Below are 19832 nucleotides of genomic sequence, written 5' to 3'. Positions count from 1 at the left end.
TACAGTTCAACCTTGTTTCAGAAATGTCATGTCCTAAGGACTGCGACCCTTTCCGGTAGCGCGCATGTCGGGTGAGCGACACAGCCGGGATCGAACCCGGGGTTTCTGGTTCCAGAGGCAGGGCCACTAACCACTGGACCAAGCACGCACCAAGCTATTCCCGTACTAATGTTCGCACGACACAATATAGAAAATGCCTACACGCCACACAAAGAAACAAGTACAATTTGTTTGCCCAGCTGGCTACTTTATTCGTCACTCTGGAATGTTACAACACCACAAAAATATCACCACGAGTGTACAAGTATTTTACGACACACTGGCCTTTTTGACAGACAGATATGGCCATATTATATCAAGATCTATTCAAATACGTCACATTTTCATAGTCAAGCTAATAAAACAGCGACACCACAGCTCAGATACGGTATTTCTACATTTTGCCATCACAAATATATATCTGTATATACCCATTGGTCCATCATGGTTTCTCAGACACTCATAAATTCAATTCTTGACTTCTTAACTTCCGAAAATAGACTGCGATCTGGTCAATAGAAGTTTTCGCAATATCATTTCACAACGGTGCTGTTAGCATGGGTCACATCACTCTAAATTATGAACTCTTAGCTCTTGTACAACAATAATGCACCAATAACATTTCATCATGTTTCCCATGGCACAAATTACACTTGCAGAAGAACATAGCAGCACCACACAGTTACATATTGCACAGTTTTACAAGACAGTTTAAGTGTAATTATACACTGTTGAAACGTTAGGAGGATCATGACTTCTTGATATGTGGTAGAAAGCAAACTGAAATGTCCTTTATTGTCTAAAAACATTTCTAAATATCAATATAGATTTATAACCATAAAGCCATCTGTATCCTAAGAAATATGCCATTACATAAGGTATTGGTTTCATATTTCGATAATTAAGCACAGATAATTTACATTATGATAACAGCTTCAATATCTCAAGGCATCTCTAAATATCAACATACTTACATGTAGTAATGTTAATTCTCATAATTCTTCTGGTTACCCCAAGACTTCCACATTTTAAAAAAAATCAAGTGTTTTTTGCGACTTTCTGAAGAAAGTCTTGAACACCTGGATACTAGTATCTGAAGTGTGCATACCTTGTGAATTACTGATGCTGCATTTTTTTTGATTTGGCAGTTTTGGGGCATCCACTGGAAATATGCTGATGTTAAATTTTGAAAGTCAGAAGCAGATGAGAATTACATGATATTAATGTTACTAAACGCTGGTGGCACTAATTAAGTTTTTGATGGATAGATATCACAGATATGTGTTGGAAATAAAGGTTCTGCACAAAAAATAAAGGTTGGAAAAAAAAACTTTTCTTGATTGTCACGTTTAGCTTCTTGATATCTTAACGTTTGTTTCTTGATACCGTAACCAAGACAAGAGATTGTACTTAAATGTCATGTACTTTCACATTTTCCCACCTTTCCTAAGAATCTTCCTCAAAATAAATCTAGAATGTGACTTGAACATTAAAAAATTAAAGTTCAAAGTAAAACCACCTGTTAAAATACAACTACCCAAAACCAAACACTTTATTATTACAATTCTAAACCCATGTACTACAACAAACACCATTCTGGAGGCTCCTTAATATAATAACAGCTACAATCGTAAATATATTTGCATTGTGTATGCACAAAAGCAATACAGTATAAAGAAGTCCCAAATTCTGTTGAAATAACATTTTGCAAAAGAACACAGTTTTCAACACGAGGCAAAGTGTTTAAGAGAAAAGTAAAAAAACACATCATTCACAAGTTCTACGACATTCATGGTATTCATGATATGAGATGGCCTTGGTGCCATCCTGGTTAATTTTACGCTGCATGGGTCCTCTTAATCGTTCTCACTAATGAGTGAAGAAGGGAAGAATAAAACTAGTGAAGTTGTGGTATTCAGGCTGATATTACAGGGCCTTTGATACAACTAGCCGATATGATATTGCCTGGGTCCTTTCGTTGGTTTTGTAATGCTTACTCCCTTGTACCCAATGAGCACCATGTGTATACATCATTGATACTGACTAATAGAACATTACAGCCCAATGATAAACCTGTCAGATATGTAATCATAGTGCTTGTTTTCTTTGGAGTGCCCTCCTGCTATGCTTTTTATCACTTTAGGAAAAGAATTTTCCAGGAGGCAAGTGTTATTTACTAGAAAGATGTACTATTAATGTTGCAAAAACACAATGTAAAACAGAGACTGAGCCACATCCTTACATCTGTTTGGAGATTAGTACATCATCACATTGACATCTTTTTGACAGCTGTATCATTCCTGCTGGCATTGTGCATGTGGCCCAAGCCGTTCTGCTTGCAGCAGTAGGACAGGGCAAGGACTACAGCACAGAAAACATAGTAGATGTAACAAATAGAGTGCCAATACTTTGTGGTGGCTTCGAAGGACAGCAGCAAAAATCCCACCGACATGTAGTCATAAGCCCGCATCTTCAGAACACAGTGAAGCCAGTCCCAGATTCGCTGGCCGTGAATGCCGAGCCGTGTGCGGAATGTGGTGCTAGCTTCTGTCTCGACCCAGAGGGAGAGGGGTATGGTCATCAGGCTGAGGTAGTAGCCAGGGTGGAAGCCGTGCCAATAGGCACTCAGGAGCATCGTGGTGGCCACCCTGCAAAACATGCATAAAGGCGATAAATACACTTCACCACTTCACTGCAGCCAATGACAGCAAGCATTAGATCAGGACTCTAAGGGAAATGGGGAAGGGTTTTTTTTAAATAAAAGTATTTTTCAATTTTTTTTCAAAATGGGAGGTTGAATTACCACTGTACATGATATGTGTGACTTTTGATGAAGCCAGTGAGCATCACAAATTTGTTGAATAAAAACATCATTTTCATGACAAATTGCAAATTTTGATAATTTTTCTGAAACTAAAATCAATACGCAAATGCTATAATAGGACATTGTATTTCTGGAGAATTTTAGTAACACTACACAAACAGAAGGAATTCAATGGGCAGGGGCACCCTCAATATCTAAAGATTATTCCAACTTTTTTTCCAAGGCTTAAAGGTAATGCTTGCTGTCGTTGAATACAGGACTGGTATAAAACTTGGTTTCAGTTAGCGCTTACATAAAAATGCAGCCAGAGTGAAAGCAATTCTTCAGAGCAATGCAGGCAAGCAAGCAAGCAAAAAAAAATCCAAGCATTTAAGGCAGCAAATTCATATCATATCACATGCAGAGTCAGATTATTAAAGTCATGTACACCATAAAGCAAGTGCAAGAGATCGCTTTAAATTTTCTTATATCAGATGCAAAATATGAGGTTGCCTTTGGCAAAAGCTTCATATCAACTTTCAACATGCGGTAGCAGTTACGTATACAACAAGACATCTCAAATTACAAGGGGTTTTCAAAGAGGTTCATGCTTTCATGCCTGTTATCTGGTAAACTTTGATTGAGAAATATTATAGAACAATCATTCAAGATGAGCACAGTGTGAGATCAGGTGGCAAAAAGATACCCAGCAGGTGTAGTTATACATGTATTATATTCAGTGATCAGTATGCATTTCCTTGCTAGTATTAGTAAGTATGGATCAGAATGCATTTTCTCACAAGCATCGTCATATAGATTGACTGGCAAAGAATGGAGAATTCATCACCTGATCCTGACAGAAAATTCCTGGAACAGCTGACGTATATCCTCGCATCATTTCCTGCGTCAGCTACATGTCAAACTGTTGATCAACTCTGACCTTTAATTTGGTCTAAATCTAACATTACACATATCATACAAATTAAACAATTTTTTGTTCAGATTCTTTTAATTTCACAATGTCACATAATTTTCTAAACTACATGTAATGTTACACAATTTTATTTTTGTCACCAAGATAATTCATCTGTACTAAAGATTTAGTCTAGGACACTTCATTTCATCCTAAGGCTACACTAATCTATCTATAGATGGCTAAGTGGTAAACTTTATCATTTTCGTGGTTCGTTTATTCCCCTGTATTTGTAAGGCAATTAATGCGTCCTTATTCCGTGTTAATACCTACAGTAAATGGAAATCTGTGATAATACCTGTTTTAAAGCACTTACCAACTTATATATATTAGCTAAATTCAAATCAAAAGCAGTAATAATCAATCTGTCGGTGAGAAAAACTTGTTAAAGGCACTTTCAAAAACATTTCGAAACTATTGAATATTCCTGGTATTGCAGATAACACAATTAAACTGTACAGTAGTTTAACATTGGTTTCTTACCTGGTGGAAATTGGTATAGTTTCTTACCTTCATGACATGAGAAAAGCATCTCTAACACACAAGAGTATTTTCCACATACCTTTATGCAAAAAATGTGTCAGATTGTGGGTGAAACAAGACTTAAGTCATTTCTAAACAAATCTAGACACCAATTTCAAATTAAGATACATACTGTACTGTACACATTTACAATCGATACTGTGAAAATCAGTACAGTAACTGTGTTTAAGTCAATTAGGAATTAATATTGCACTTGTATAATTGAGGGTTGGCAGAAAAAAATGCCATTTTGTAACGGAGACATATTACTGGAAATCCTAGTTTGCTGAGAGGATCAATGTATTGTGAATCAAAGGATTCCGAAGCACAGGGCCATCTTCTGAAATTCAAAAATTCAAGGGGAACACCCGTTGTGTTTTGCAATTGCTCCCCAAGGCCACACCAATCTAATTTCTTGGTTAATGGATTTTTATTTTCCAAAAAAAAAAAATTTTTGAAAAAAAAAAATCATGAAAACAGGAGGCTGGCCCAGCCTTCTGTTTTCATGAATTTTTTTTTTCTCAAATTTTTTTTTTTAAATAAAAATCCGTTAACCAAGAAATTAAATTGGTGTGGCCCAATGATGCATTCTGATGTCACTATCTTGAAATACATGCTAGCAGCATGTTGACAGAACATGTCGTTGTGTCTAATAGTATAGTTTCTAAACATTGTGTTGGAAAAGAAACTGTATGCAACTGACGAAATTCTGATGCTGCTTAATGTTGACCGAACATTCAACAGATACCGCAATGAATACTATCATAACTAGAGACAATGTTACTATTGCCTGATAATACATTGTAGCTGAGGTACCATGCCAGTCAAGGGTTAGACGGTGTATACATGTAGTTTGTTGTTGACAGTTGACCTTGCCACTAATTATTGATTGACATTTTACGTCACTTGCCAGGCTAATCGCCTAGAGTCTCGCGCATTCACATTATGTCCTGCTAATGTGCTACGTGTGTTCCAGACATCACGCTCAAAAGCGGGTTTGGGATTAGTCAAAGTTCCTTCCCGCACCAATGGTGCATAGGTCGGCGCCCATCTCCGTTTCAGTAGCCCTTGGGCCACACAACTTTGTGCAATCACTACAGCAGGGGGCTAGTCCACCGGTAGTGGTGCGTGTTTAACTTCCATATTCTTTCCCAAATGCTGAGTGCTATGTATGCTAAGCAGAGAAAGCAATATGTACCATTTCTTAAGTCTTTGGTATGACCCGGCCGGAGATCGAACTCACGACCTACAGTATGCAAGGCGAACACTCTACCCGCTTGGGGTTAGTAGTTACTATTATTATATAATGGTTGTGACTGAATACAAAACGTACTTAGTGATAGGCTATCATTTATCTAAACTTAAGGAAAGGTTGAAGAAGTTAGTATTGGTATAGAAGTAAACGTACCACAAAAAAATTTCTTTCATAAAAATCTTTCTCTAAAATCTAATAGACTTGTTAGGTCACAGCACACAGATTCTTACAAAATGGCATAATTCTTTTTACCAACCCGTTAGATTAAGTATTAGGTAGTACTACAACATAGTTAATATAGAGTATTACATTATTACAATTAATTAATTTTTTCCTTCTTCTTTTCCTGGTGACCACCACCACCGCCGACTATATATGCTAGTGCAAGTAGGACGACATGTAGAACGTGAGTGTAGAAGTACACAGCCTGCCAACACCGTAGTCCGTCCGCGATGGTTAGTAGAAGGAAGGCCATAGTGTAGTATTCCCCCGCTCGATACTTCAGGAACCAGCTCACGAACCCGTAAACGTTCGCAGCCGTGGATTCGGGCGAGAGTCGGGACTTGAAGGCGGCGTCGCATTTGACCTCGACAAATTGCATCAGCGCGACGGAAAGGAAAAATAGGTAGTATCCGCCGTGTATACCGTGCCAGTACGCGGACACTACAAACACCACAGGAAACCTGGGAGGGATTAGGAAAGGGAACAAAAACACACAGGGTAGGTCACGACAAAGAAAACCAAGTCAACAAAGAGACGTAAAACGTCAAACGGAAATGAAACACATGCAAATTAAGAAGGGGTTAGCACTGTAAGGGGTGTCGTTGCGTTTTCTGGTTGGTAGGCGTGCCTGTACATGCAGTGTGAGGTGGTTATCCATGCTGCTGGTTGGGTGAGTGGTACGTCATCGTACGGTTAAGTCTTGTACTTCCTCGCTCTCCGATCATTGCATAACAAAATAGATAATCATATTAACTAACTAGAATTATACCTGCCCTCACACAGCTATGTCAGTGTGTCAGATTCGTTTGTTCAGACCCTTGTAGTGCCTAGTGTCACATAGGGCAGCAGGCTTCTAGCTAGGCATGCGTCCATGCGTCAATTGGACGCATGATACTAAAATAACAAGAAAATTGGACGCCCTCTTTTTCAGCTGGACGCACCGAGGACCCTCTGTTTCCCTGGTAATTACAGACACATGTTACTGTGTTACAGTGTCACTGATGCTTTTTTAGTCCTACCAGACACTGGGACAGCATGGAAACTGATTGACATGCAAAGCTACCATGAAATTGTTAATCCATAGAGCCCATTGTAAGACAGAGAGGGTCCTAAACAACCAGTTTTTAGTGCTTAAAATGGTCTGCTAAAAGTATGATAAGACTTAGTCTAGAACACACCTAGCCCCCGCCTCACAGCATCCCCCCACCCCCACCCCCATTTTTGGACCCATTGTCTATAAATCCTAGCTAAAACCCTGTAGGGCAGCAAGCTTCCTTCTTTCAGTAGCAGGCCTGGGTACATTTCTATAGAGAGGGGTTGCTAATCCCTCCCTTTAACATACTCGAGGCACCTTCTCAAACACGGGAATACCATTTTACGTCCTTTAGATGGGTAAGATGGGTGCAGCCCCAAATGAGAATTTTGTCCTGTCCGAGGATGTGGACCGAGGTCTCCTGGTTAGCAACTAAGTTGAACCAGGACCTCATCTGTAAGGCTGCTATCAGTTGAGCTACAGAGACATCCCCATGCGTCAGATTAACGACATAAAAAAAATTTAAATTTCAAAACGTTACTACAGCAGATAGTTTGATGCACAGGAGTAGTTAGAAAGTTGGAAATCGATAACTTTGCGGACCAATAGGAATAAATGATGAAGAGAATGATACACAATTTTCTCAAATTTATGTTTTTTTGCTCTTTTTAATGTTCCTTGTGCAGACCCAAATTGGCAATGGTACTATATAATTAAGTCATCGTCAATATTGCATTGCCTTTTTTATGTGAAGAACTTGGACCAATCTGATGAACAGCTGACATAGCATGATACAGAGGGCAGGTTTGATAGAGTTTTGTTGTTACATTTGTATAAAGTTTAAAACTGGCAGGCAGCATAAATGTCAGTAATCAGTTAGAGTGGATTAATATACGCCCATTGAAAACTGGAACCAAGGTAGACAGGTAGATTGTAGGTCTATCTCAAGAAGGAGAAAAAAGGATTCACAAAGTTAACTTAAGTTAAATAGATACAAGGATTGAATAAAAGGAAAGAAATTAATCATACATTTACAAAAAAAGAGAGAAACAGACGAAAAAATTATCTAGAAAATTGATTGAAAAACTAGGTAAAAAATCGTCTTAACAAGAGAACAAGATCAGGTGAAAAGGAGACTGGAAAATATGGAAAAAGACTGAATCGTCAAAGTTTCTGATCGCCTTTCAACCCAAGATGGTCAACAGAAGGAAAAAAATTGCAACAAAGGATTATGAGACAAAAGAAGACAAGAGGAAGAAATGGGCATAATATAGTCACTGTGAGAGAAATGGTTAATATGTATTGTTGTAAACCTATAAGAACTACGTAACTTTAAAATTTCAAGATGAAACCAGGCTGTAGACAGGCCAGGTGTGTTACTCAGGTGAGTGGGGCAGGTGAGTTGTGTGAGGGGGATAAGGAGGAAGACGTTACCTGAAGGTCTTGTGCGGCACCCGCCTATAGATGTACTCTGCCATCCAGTACTGCACAGTCATGTTCCAGTACTTCATGCCGCTACGGATCGTCGTGCCGAGCTCAACCCAGTAGATGTCCACGTTCTTTGTTGTGTCAAAGTTGTAGCGAGTCTCTTGTGGCGATTTGTCCTCAGGTTTGCTGTAACCAAAGAGGTAATATTTTTCAGTAGATGTCCACGTTCTTTATTGTCTCAAAGTTGTAGCGAGCTTTTTGTGGTGATTTGTCATCAGGTTTGCTGTAACCAAGGAGTTAATATCTTAAGAAAGAGCATAAACTGTACAAATAGCAAATGATGAGTTAATTTGCACATGTCCTCGTTCTTTATTGTGTCAAAGTTGTAGCGAGTCCTCAGGTTCGCTATCACAGTAACAAAGCCAATTTTGCAACATTCATGTATACCGGAAGAAAATGTATGTTCTAGACAAAAAAAAGCAAAAAATCAGAGGATTTATAATAGCCTGGTCCTCTCTTAATGCACATGCACATCCATAAATGCACATGCATAAGGCAGAAAGAAGTTGGGATTGGAGAAAATCAATTGTTGAAAACATTTTCACTAATGATGTCTTCTTCAACCCATTGACACATGGTACGTGTAAATGCTGCATATGTCACAGTCTCTCCAATGCACTTATGATAAGCTATGAATTGTTCAGTGACTTACGGCATCCCTTTGATGGTTGGTCCCTGGCCACACTTGGGTTTCCTCCACTCCTCATACGCCCCCAGCCCAGCTGTGATGCAGGAACATTCTGGAGGGGGATTATCGAGCACAATCATTGGAACAACAGTGAGACTGCTACAAGTTGAACTACAGGGACATCCAATAAACACTGGACCAGGTGTAAAAATGGGTACCTGACTTTGGTTGGGGAGGTAAAAGTACAAGGTAAAAAGGACACCTTCCAACACCATGCCCTTGACACAGTGAATAACAACCGACTGCCCCTACGGCATCAGAAAGGCATGTTAGCACGCATAGTCCAGTGGTTAGCGATCTTGCCTCTGGAACTAGAAGCCCCGGGTTTGATCCCGGCTGTGTTGCTCACCCGACATGCACACTACCGTTAAAGATTGCAGTCCTTAGGACGGGATGTTAAGCCGCGGTCCAATGTTCATTGTGCTTATCGAAAAGAGCTAGGGGAATTTCCCCGGTACAATGAACCTGTAAATACTGTACATAGCGTCTGTCTTCCTGTCACGACCAGTGGAAGAGTAGCTCATCTGTTCATTGAGTTCATTTGAGCTAAACTGGTTCGAGATCCCTTTCCTTACGGGACTACCTTATCTTTTTGACCTTTTCATCAACTAATAGATCAACCAAAAAGCAGCAACCAACCTGCGAGGATCCATGCAGAGTACATCCTCATGCGGAACACGAGGAACATCCCCAGCATGTACCACAGGCGGTACGGGACGCCCGAGCTCGCGTAGAACTCCTCCGTGTGTGCGTACGCAATGGGGAAGTACCGCGAGGCCAGCAGGAAAACACCCCCCGTCAGAGGCATCCACTTGGCGCGGTCCAGGAGGGGTTGGATGACAGGAATGGAGGAGGGTCTCTCCTGATGGATGAAGTCGTGGTACGTTTTGTACTTGTAGAAGGGGCCTGGGAGGGTAAAGGAAAACAATGGACAGGTATTTTGGGCTGTTAATAGAACAGAATTCAAACTGTAGCTTAGAATAGTTCAAAGTCAAAAGTTTGTTACAAGCACACAATACAACAAAACACATCACAGCGGGAGTTTACACTGTACAGACTACCATTGCCTTATCCAGACACCAACAAGTGCAAAATTAGTGATTGAAAGTTAAGGCCATTTATTATCATGACTGTAATTCATAAAAGAAGTCCCTGTAGTGTATGAGTTTGAAATTATGAAAATACTTTACCAGTATACACTCCAATGTAGCAGTAGGAGTAACAGAACAGGTCTATCAGCGAGGGGACAGGGAGGAACTCCTGTTCAGCAGTTTTGTGTCTGGTCCCTTCCTGTGCTGCCCCGCCGTCCGCAGAGTTGTCGTTCCCATCTTTCCTGGACTTCTCTGCTAGGTGGGAGTCTCTGATGTCAAAGGCAACACTACTCAGCTGTAAGTAAAGTAAGGAGTAAATTAAACTGAATATTGACATGTGATAATCCCTGCATTGTAAATATACAATGTAAGGCAGTATGTAGTGTAAGAAAGTGAAGTACTAGTAGTAGATGTTAAATTCTACCAAAGACTGAAAAAGTATACAGTATTGTTGTTTCACCTTGTACAACATGGTCTTTTGTAGGGTAGAAATGTTGTACAAGTTGCCATACATTCTATCATGTACAATTGTTGAGCATGAAAGTTATACAAAATTGTCTCACACACAAAACGGTCGAGGGTTTATGTTGAGAGCTGATTGCATCACAAATGACATTATTAGCGATGAGGTCAACAATTACAAAATATTTGTCATACATCTTACTAGATTAGTTTGTTCGGAACCTTGTAGTACAGCACAGGGCAGCAAGTTTTCTTGCTGTTTCAGTTGCAGGGTTACAATTTCACAGGGAGCGGTTGCTAGCCCTTCCCCTTTAACTTGCTTGGGGCACCTTCTTGAATACCCATTTTACGTCCCTTCCGAAATAAGAGTGCAGCTCCAACCGAGATGACCTGACCCAGGATTGAACTGGGGTCTCTCAGTTAGCAATTAATTGGAACCAGGAGCTTGACTATGAGGCTACTTACGTAATATTTTGTTATGTGATATATCATATCAAAATTTGTTATGTAATATTATGCTGTATACTGCTTTATTGACAACGATGGACGAACACCATCATCACTGTTACTCAACCTTCTGCTCTCATTTATTTGTTTGAACTATTAGATTCAGACAAGGGAGAGACATCTATACACCATCTTGGTCTCTTGGTCCTCACCCTGCACTTGAAACTGTACATCGTGTTTTTAACTTGTGAGAAATTAAAAAATACAGTCAAACCTGTCACAGCAACCACTCAAGGGACTGAGGAAAAATGGTTGCTGGGTGGGTTTAAGTATGGAAAAATAGACGGGACTGCTTTAATGTGACTGCCTGCATCAGGTGGCTGCCTGCATCAGGTGGCTGCCTGCATCAGGTGGCTGCCTGCGTCAGGTGGTTGCCTATGCCAGGTGGTTGCCTACGCCAGGTGGTTGCCTATGCCAGGTGGTTGCCTACGCCAGGTGGTTGCCTGAACAAGTTTGACCTTATTTTTCTTTCAATCTAACTATTCTAAGAAAGGCCTGAAACGATTGTGACCTTGAGCGTGAGCACCAGCTGCACAGCGTTGGCGACAGCTGCAGGGGACGGCAGGTGGAACAGGTGACAGGTGCGGAAGAACGCCAGGTAGCCGAAGCACCAGACAAAGGTCAGCAGGTGACAGGTCCTGTATGAAAGATGGGAAACAGAGACTTATAATGTACAGAATCTCTTATCAAACGTCAATAGCTGACAAGTCCTGTACATAAAGGATGGGAAACAGCAACTTGTATTGTACAGAATTCCATATCAAAGTCAACAGGTGACAGGTCCTGTGTAAAAGAAGAAGAGCTTTATTGCAAGACAACCATACACGGTACATTGTGTGGCAACAACTATCTAACATAGTTAACGGGTCGGTTTGCTGATTTTGTGGGCATAAATGAGGCTGCATAAATACTTAGCATATATAGCACTTATCTGCCTGTTATGCATGTAAAATTACAAGACAAGTGAAGAAATACAGTATATACAAGAAAAAACAAACTAAACTGTTGTTGTCTACAAGACTACAATGCACTGTCGATTACATTGCCAATAAACCTTAACATAACAAAAGATTTTTCGGGTACATGTACAAAACCTTTTTTGTACTTACAATGAATGTTTACATTGAGATTTGTGTCTCCATTGTTCTACATTTGTTGCTACATTTAATTCAATTTGTTCTACATTTGTTGCTACATAAACACAAGCTTGCCGTCGACTGTAGAATCTTTTATTGAAATGCTCGCTGGACTGATTGCCGCTGTCAATCATTTTGTTGTTGAATGGAGTGTAAAATCTACACATTATGACCCCTGAGGCCCATGAGGAAGTGGTTGCTGGTTGAAGCCTGCAGTTGGTTGCTTGAAAGAGTTAACTTACTATGTAAAATCGGACGGGACCGTCTGAATGTGGTTGTTGACAAGAGTTGGTTGTAGGATAGAGTTGGTTGGATGGACAAGTTTGACTGTAATAAGATACGCCAAAATTAGACAAGCAACTGGATGAAAAAAAAATTTAATTTTATTTATTTCATTTTTTTATCTGAAACATCTGACTGTCTCAAATTTTAACCAGTTGCTTGAGCAACTACATTGTATCTTTTGCACATATCAATGACTACTAGAAGTTGAAGGAGACATAATGACCTTGGTCCTGCTGTCTTTAAGATGGTGAAGGTTCCGAGGATGGTGACCAGGGAGTGCAAGGTGTCCCATCTGCAGGTGAGCAGCACCTGGCCGGCTCCGACAGCGAACACGACGGCTCTCCGCCAGGTGGGCTCTCTCACCTGCCGCACCAGACCCCCCAGGGGGATGCTCAGCACCAGGAGGCCCAGATAGATCAGCTCATCGGGGGACATCTTCTGTTTACCTGTACATTAAGATAGGACAAGATGATGTTCTTTTTCTTAAATGAACCGACTCATCAATCAACATGATCTTCTTCTTGCCTGTACCTTAAGATAGAGCAAGATATATGTTCACACATACACCCACATACATACATACACACAAACACATGCACACACACACACACACACATACATACATAGACATAGACAGACACAAAAATAGACATATACACACATGCACATGCACACACACACAAACACAGACACACATGAACACACACACAGAAATGCTACCAAAAACATAACCTTAGAGTTATAGCGAGGTAGCAAAACCTTTGTTCACAGAGGCAACAACCTGAGAGTACAAGTGTAGGTGGTAGTAAAGAATGCAGTCGACGTTTGAGTTGTCATGGGGATTTACGCCTCAGGCATGTTTTAATAATGAACCCGTCAAACCTCTTCACTAAATTTTATTCACGCCCTACCTTGATGCTCATGATCAAAAGACGTAGTCACCATAAACAGCGTTTTACAGTACGTTTTGGACATCGTCAAGGAGATATCTTAATCCACGGTGACAGATTAGAATTGAAAGATTTAGAATCGTCGGATACATTCATCAAGACCGTACGGACCATTTATCCGTTGTACACAGCTCCGTGGAACTCCTGACATTACAACAGCGACATTTCGTACGGAAGTTTCCAGCCATGTTTGCTCTAAACAGGATGGCTGCTATGATATACATAGCAGTGACACTATCATTTATTGCAGGTAAGTAGGAGTCGTTCCGTAAATCCTTTCGGCAGAAACAGGAGGCGAAGTAGCCCGGGAATAATTTAATACACAACGTTCGAGGAAAAACATTTCCTTATCATCAAAATCGTTAGACTGTTTCTTTTCTCTCAGTGTTCCTGAATTCACTGGGTTTTAGTTTTCAAAGGCTTAAGTCTAGCTTCTGGGCTCGTATTGCTACAACTGTATTACGTTAGACGTTGACATTTCATATGGATCTGTGTGACGCAGTCTTGTTTTTAGGTTTACCACATTTGTATAGCTAGAATGCCCACAGGGCAGTGGGCATTTTACTCATGAGCCATTGCCTTTTCACACATACCATACCTGCCAGCTGACATGTCAAGGTAGCAGAACAGTTTTTCGCTGATGGGGATTTCTATAGTTAAGGACCTCAAAATGACTGACATCAACGCGGATAAAAGCACAGTAGGGTACGCTACAAAATCGTGACAAAAGAATATGTTGACTTGAAGTCGAGGGTAAAAGCCACAAAATAACTGAAAATAAAAAAAAGTTCTGGTATTTTAACATTTTAACGCCCTCTTTTAAATGGGGTCATACAGGGTCATATGGAACTGCAGCCGACTCACCCCGGCAGGCAGCTGTAAAGGTCATGCGCATCATCATAGTAGTAAAGTTTATGCCTCGCTGGCACTCACCTTTAATTACAAGTTTTTACAAACGGTGAAAGATTTCGGCCGCACAATTCTTTAACCCCTACCCCAGATACAGATAGCAGGTCAAAGGTTACATAAAACGTTTCATTCGCCTTCCACCATCTTGAATTTGTGGGTCAAATGACTTTTGGCAACAGAAGCAGCTACGTAGCACTCTGACGGACTGGTGGTGGCACGGTGGCCTTGTTGTTAGGGTTGTTAACTCAGAAGCTGATAGTGACAGGTCCCGATGTTGTGGCCTTGGGAAAGGCACTTTACACCTCCGATTTCCTCACTCGAATCAAGTGTAAGTGAGCACCTAGCTTGGGCTAGAGACATCCCTCGGTTAGGACATTATATGGTAGCCCACCAGTCATTAATTAGTATAAGGTAACAAGATACAAAAAGACATGGGCAATATCTTACACATCCACATGCTTATTGACATTCATGCAACATAACAAAGGTCCCATCTTAAAATCACCCCCTTACAAAAATGACTATGGATAACCTGTAAAAATTGTGCACCAGTCCTTTTATTCAACATTCATACATGAACTCCCTGGATATCACTTTCAGTGTTTGTCACAAATGTTGCGGGCGATGAAGGTAACAACAAAACGAACCGCAACGCCTACCACCTCGGGCGACTGATCTACTGCACCACCCGGCGAAACCCGTTAGATTACAACGGTTACGGCTGCTGGTGCGGGTTTGGAGGGGGCGGTGAGCCCATGGACGGTGTCGATAAGTGGGTTTGTTTTAAATTGTCTGTTTCGAATTCTGGATATGGGAGATTCTTTATACACAACCAGGTATTGATCTCACCTGCTAACGTTTTGATGTCTCTCAGACACCTTCTTCAGAGCTTCTGACTGGAGTACTGCTTCTCACCGCTATAAGTAGCCGATGAAGGTGGCGCTTTTGCGGTGAGAACACTGTCCCAAAAACTTAGCCATATTTGAGACAGTGTTCTCACCGTAAAAGCGCCACCTACATCGGCTACTTATAGCGGTGAGAAGCAGTACTCCAGTCAGAACCTCTGAAGAAGGTGTCTGATAGACATCGAAACATTAGCAGGTGAGATCAATACCTGGTTGTGTATAAAGAATCTCCCATATCCTATTTTCTACCAACCTGATGAAATCATCTTCAGATGTTTCGAATTCTTTTATTAAGGACAAAGGTTAGAAGGATTAGAACAAGTACATGTATCTGGTGTGTGCCGCAGGTATTTATTTGATGGTACAGTGTGTGTGTTTGTGTGAGCGAGGGAGCAATTGCTCGAAGGGAGGAGAGGGAGAGATAGACTTCATAGAGTCAGAGGATGGGAGAGAAAGAGATAACATCATTGTGAACTAGGGGGCCCAAACCTACACCACTTCTTTATTACATCACAAGCTATCTGCCACCCAAAAATCAAGACCACAGCACGTCCAGGTCAAAAGATACAAAAATTGAAGTTCCACTTCAGTACCAAGGTCACATACCAGGTGGCCCAAAATCGACCTTGACCTTCGGCTTCACAACACCCGCCCACGTACCAAATATCATCGTAATCCATCGAGAGGCTCTTGAGTTATGCTGACTGGAGTGGTACGGAAACACAAACAGACAAACAAACAGACAAATAGACACACCCAAAACAAGAGTTCCACGACCTCATATCTCCATGAACAATTCTATTCATGCAAATAACTTACACATTTGCATAAGATATTTATTTATAGTAAGTTTATTGATTCGATCATTCATACATCGCTGAAGTACATGGCAGCGTCCTCAGAAAAGGATGCTGAATTGCGTACATTAGGCGTATTACATTTAACAAATCTAACTTAAATTCTTAAATTATGCTTGGTCATAAACACCTTTATCTAACTTACATATGTTGCAATATTGACAGGTCTATAATTTTCAAATCAGATGAATTATGGTGTTTTGCATTAATTATGCAAATAATTGGTATCTGTTGATGCTCCACTTTCCATAAACTACAAATGTTACATGTATTTGAGTCTGATAATGGAAAAAACTGCAAGTATAGATTTTCCTCATCAGCTATGCAAATTAAGTCACAATTAGCATAATTTGCACTTCATTGTGTATATCTCTATCTAAGCTACCTGCATACTAAGTATCATATTGACAATCCTATAATTTTCCAATTAGATTAGATATGGTGTTTTGCATTAATTATGCAAATTAGGAATTTATTTGCATAATCGGTATCTGTTGATGCTCCACTTTCCATACACTACATACATTACATGTATTTGAGTCTGATAATGGAAAACACTGCAAATATAGGTTTTCCTCATTAGCTATGCAAATTAATTCCCAATTAGCATAATTTGCATCTCATTGTGTATATCTCTATCTAAGCTACCTACATACTAAATATCATGGAAATCGGAAACCGTTGTTCCTTTGTTCAGTTATTCTCCTTAGAAGATTTTCACAAAAACGCCCCTGCAGTTCCAGAGGAAGCTGCTAGGGGGCCCAAACCTACACCACTTCTTTGTTACATCACAAGCTATCTGCCACCCAAAAATCAAGACCACAGCACGTCCAGGTCAAAAGATACAAAAATTGAAGTTCCGCTGCAGTACCAAGGTCACATACCAGGGGGCCCAAAATCGACCTTGAACTTCGGCTTCACAACACCTGCCCACATACCAAATATCATCGTAATCCATCAAGAGGTTCCTGAGTTATGCTGACTATAGTAGTGCGGAAACACAAACAGACAAACAAACAGACAGACAAACACACACACAGACACACCCAAAACAATATCTCCATTTTTCATGGAGATAACAATATCTCCATTTTTCATGGACTAGATAAAAATTACATTTGGAGTGAGAGAGAGGAGGAGGGGGGAGAGAAAAGTACATGTAACATAAGTAGGGCCTGGCCAGACTTTTACAAAACTACAAGAAGTAGGTATAGAAGTGCTTTTCAAAGCTTGACTGTTCTCATCATAGGTGCTGCAAAGCGCACGATGAGTGCTACACGCGTGTGGAGAAAGACTGTGGCTCCTGGTTCCCGTATACCGCCAGCTATAGCTTCCGCTGTAAGCGTCGCAAGATCAAATGCAGTAAGTATCAAACCCGTTATAGAGACATGAACTCCGATGGACATTGTTGTTGTCTATTTTTCCTTAAGGTATTTGCTTCACTGTGAGGCATTCAAGCCACAGCGACTCTAGATCTGTGATTGAATCATGTCTTTTTTCTACTACAGTTTCGACTTCCTCGTGGTGGTTTTCCAGCAACAAGAAGTGTAAGATGGCGCTCTGCACCTGTGACAAGACGCTCGCAGACTGCTATGCGAGGCACCCGTACAACAAGAACAACTATGGGAAGTGCAATAGCAAATAGGACATATATATATATGGCCTCCGTCGGTCAGTATTGACCATGGTAAAATCCTAATTCACAGCAGCCCTACAGCATCGACTATGGCTAAACAGCCCTATACGAGAATGGCAGTCTCTTCCACAAAAATCACATCTGTAAGTGTAGGCTGTCAACTCAGTTCTGTTGCAATTAGCTCTTTTCTGCGGATCCGCTTTTCTTCTGCGCTGTGATTTGAGCTGTCTGGACAGTCACAGTGCATCAAATTAAGGACATAGGCGAACATATATTATTGAATATACATGTACCTGCAGATCGAATATACAATGTTATAAACTTATATGTTATATCTTTCGAGTTTGTACCTGACTGATAAGATGAATGACAGGAAAAACTGGAACCCGATAATGAACTTTGTGTAAGCTTCAACGCTTAGAGTAAAAAATATGATGATGATAATGAATATGCAACAAAAGTCTGAAGGACACAAACCTCCATGAAGCAATTATACGTACTAGACTACATGTAAGCATATATGGTGTTTGCAACTTGTGACCTAAGGTGTTTGAACTTTGATTTGATCTCTACGGTACCACAAATATCAAATGTCTTTTAAGCCAGCTGTTTTCCATTTATGACCAGAAACCATAATAATGTTAGGAAGTAACCAAGGCAGTGTCAAGTCAAGTCAAGTCAATGCCTTTATTTACATGTAGCTTTGTATGCTTGTTTGGACACATAATGTGTTGCATTCCTTATGTGGTCATGGCTACATGGTGAACTTTGACAGTCGGTACATACTAAATTGTCTTCGAATTTGATGTGAATTGCTTTTAGATTTTGGTGATTTTCTGGATATGGTATTTCCTCGTTAATAATGCAAAGGAGGCCTTCATAAGCAAAACTTATATCTGCTGATAACCTTGACCATCCAACCATTGCCTGCTTATTTCAATAAAAGTATGAAAGAAATCAGACAAAATTTTAAATGAGCTGATTCTAATTGCTCATCTTAGGATACGTTAGAAAGTTGAATAATTGTTTTCCTTGTTTTACAATCCAAATACGCAAGTAGGTAGAAAAAAATTTACATGTGTTTTCTTGAATTCCCTTTGTTCCCTGGCCCCAAATCTATAAATTGCCACTGAAAAATAGTAGTATACAGTGTATACTATTATATACACAAATAAAAGCTTATACAAATTTCATCATGATTTCCAAAATTGGAATCTTATTATGTCAATCACCAGTAAAGGCTACCTACTTTATGACGATCCTCTCAAAATTTTAAACAAAAGCGCCCCTGCAGTTCCAGAACGAGCTGCTAGGGGAGAGCTATTTACCACTCCAATTCGGCAACCTTACAGCTTGACAGATCAGAAGATACAAAAATCAGACCTTCCGCTGCAGTACCACGACAAGATGTTAATGCCCCCCCCCCCCACACACACACAGACATATACATAGACACACACACAACACATGTACACAGACACTCACTCACACAAACATGCACACACATATGAATGCTCCCGACAACATAACCCTCTTGGCAAAAGTACTGAACTTTTTTTTTCTTTTCAAATACACTGCTATATATTCATGTCCTCCTTTTACTTGGTTCTTATCAAGGAAGTGCAAAATGTGCTTCTTTCAACAACAGTCTGAACACAACAGATCATCAGGTGATTTTCTCACTAATTGTCTTGTCTTATCAAAAACGAGACAATTACCCATATGAAACTGCTATTTACGTATTTCTACCCGTATTAAAGACGAGTAGCTAGATATACAAACTGAAGCAATAAATCTCTGAAATCACACCTGTTTCATAGACGATATTTCTCCCACCATAACAACAAACCTCCCAGTCCGGTCTCACCTGATTTCTGCTCGACCTTTAACCTACAGTGGAATATTACATTTGACTATAGGGGCATTTGTACAGTTGACCATGATTCCAATTACTGACTTTATACCGACAAAAGTTGAAGAAAGGCAGCTTATTGAAAAACATATTATATATTCTGTTTATTTTGATAGGGTAAAATTTACTTCAGAAACGGTTACACCTGTACTTGTAAAA

The 19832-nt window shown here is 40.1% G+C and overlaps 2 protein-coding genes across 3 annotated transcripts; one reads left to right on the top strand and one right to left on the bottom strand.

The window, feature by feature from the left end:
- Positions 1–257: 257 nt before the first annotated feature.
- LOC136439767 (lysophospholipid acyltransferase 7-like) lies at positions 258–19639 on the bottom strand. 2 transcript variants are annotated; one of them, XM_066435334.1, is made up of 8 exons: positions 19571–19639; positions 12728–12950; positions 11595–11721; positions 10214–10409; positions 9663–9929; positions 8988–9075; positions 8282–8461; positions 258–2687 (listed from the first exon to the last, which is right to left on the bottom strand). In XM_066435334.1, exons 2-8 carry the CDS (start codon positions 12937–12939, stop codon positions 2306–2308), a joined length of 1452 nt encoding a protein of 483 aa, XP_066291431.1. In that variant the 5' UTR covers positions 12940–12950; positions 19571–19639; the 3' UTR covers positions 258–2305. The 2 variants fall into 2 exon arrangements, with proteins under 2 accessions (XP_066291431.1, XP_066291432.1); XM_066435335.1 differs by lacking the exon at positions 258–2687 and adding an exon at positions 4125–6275.
- Positions 14947–18567, top strand: LOC136439768 (phospholipase A2 MALT0035C-like). The gene is made up of 3 exons (XM_066435336.1): positions 14947–15135; positions 17375–17487; positions 17634–18567. Exons 1-3 carry the CDS (start codon positions 15119–15121, stop codon positions 17768–17770), a joined length of 267 nt encoding a protein of 88 aa, XP_066291433.1. The 5' UTR covers positions 14947–15118; the 3' UTR covers positions 17771–18567.
- Positions 19640–19832: the final 193 nt, after the last annotated feature.

Source organism: Branchiostoma lanceolatum, chromosome 8, assembly GCF_035083965.1.
Source record: "Branchiostoma lanceolatum isolate klBraLanc5 chromosome 8, klBraLanc5.hap2, whole genome shotgun sequence".
Lineage (NCBI taxonomy): Eukaryota > Metazoa > Chordata > Leptocardii > Amphioxiformes > Branchiostomatidae > Branchiostoma > Branchiostoma lanceolatum.
This window is presented reverse-complemented; position numbering and strand designations above follow the sequence as displayed.

Bases quoted from the DNA above. Each gene is read 5' to 3' on its own strand.
- LOC136439768 (XM_066435336.1), top strand. The intron at 17,488-17,633 runs GTAAGTATCAAA...TTTCTACTACAG, and splicing joins GCGTCGCAAGATCAAATGCA to TTTCGACTTCCTCGTGGTGG.
- LOC136439767 (XM_066435334.1), bottom strand. From the start codon at position 12,939: ATGTCCCCCGATGAGCTGATCTATCTGGGCCTCCTGGTGCTGAGCATC. The intron at 11,722-12,727 runs GTCATTATGTCT...TCTTTCATACAG, and splicing joins TTAAAGACAGCAGGACCAAG to GACCTGTCACCTGCTGACCT. The intron at 9,076-9,662 runs GTTGGTTGCTGC...ATCCCCCTCCAG, and splicing joins CTCTGCATGGATCCTCGCAG to AATGTTCCTGCATCACAGCT.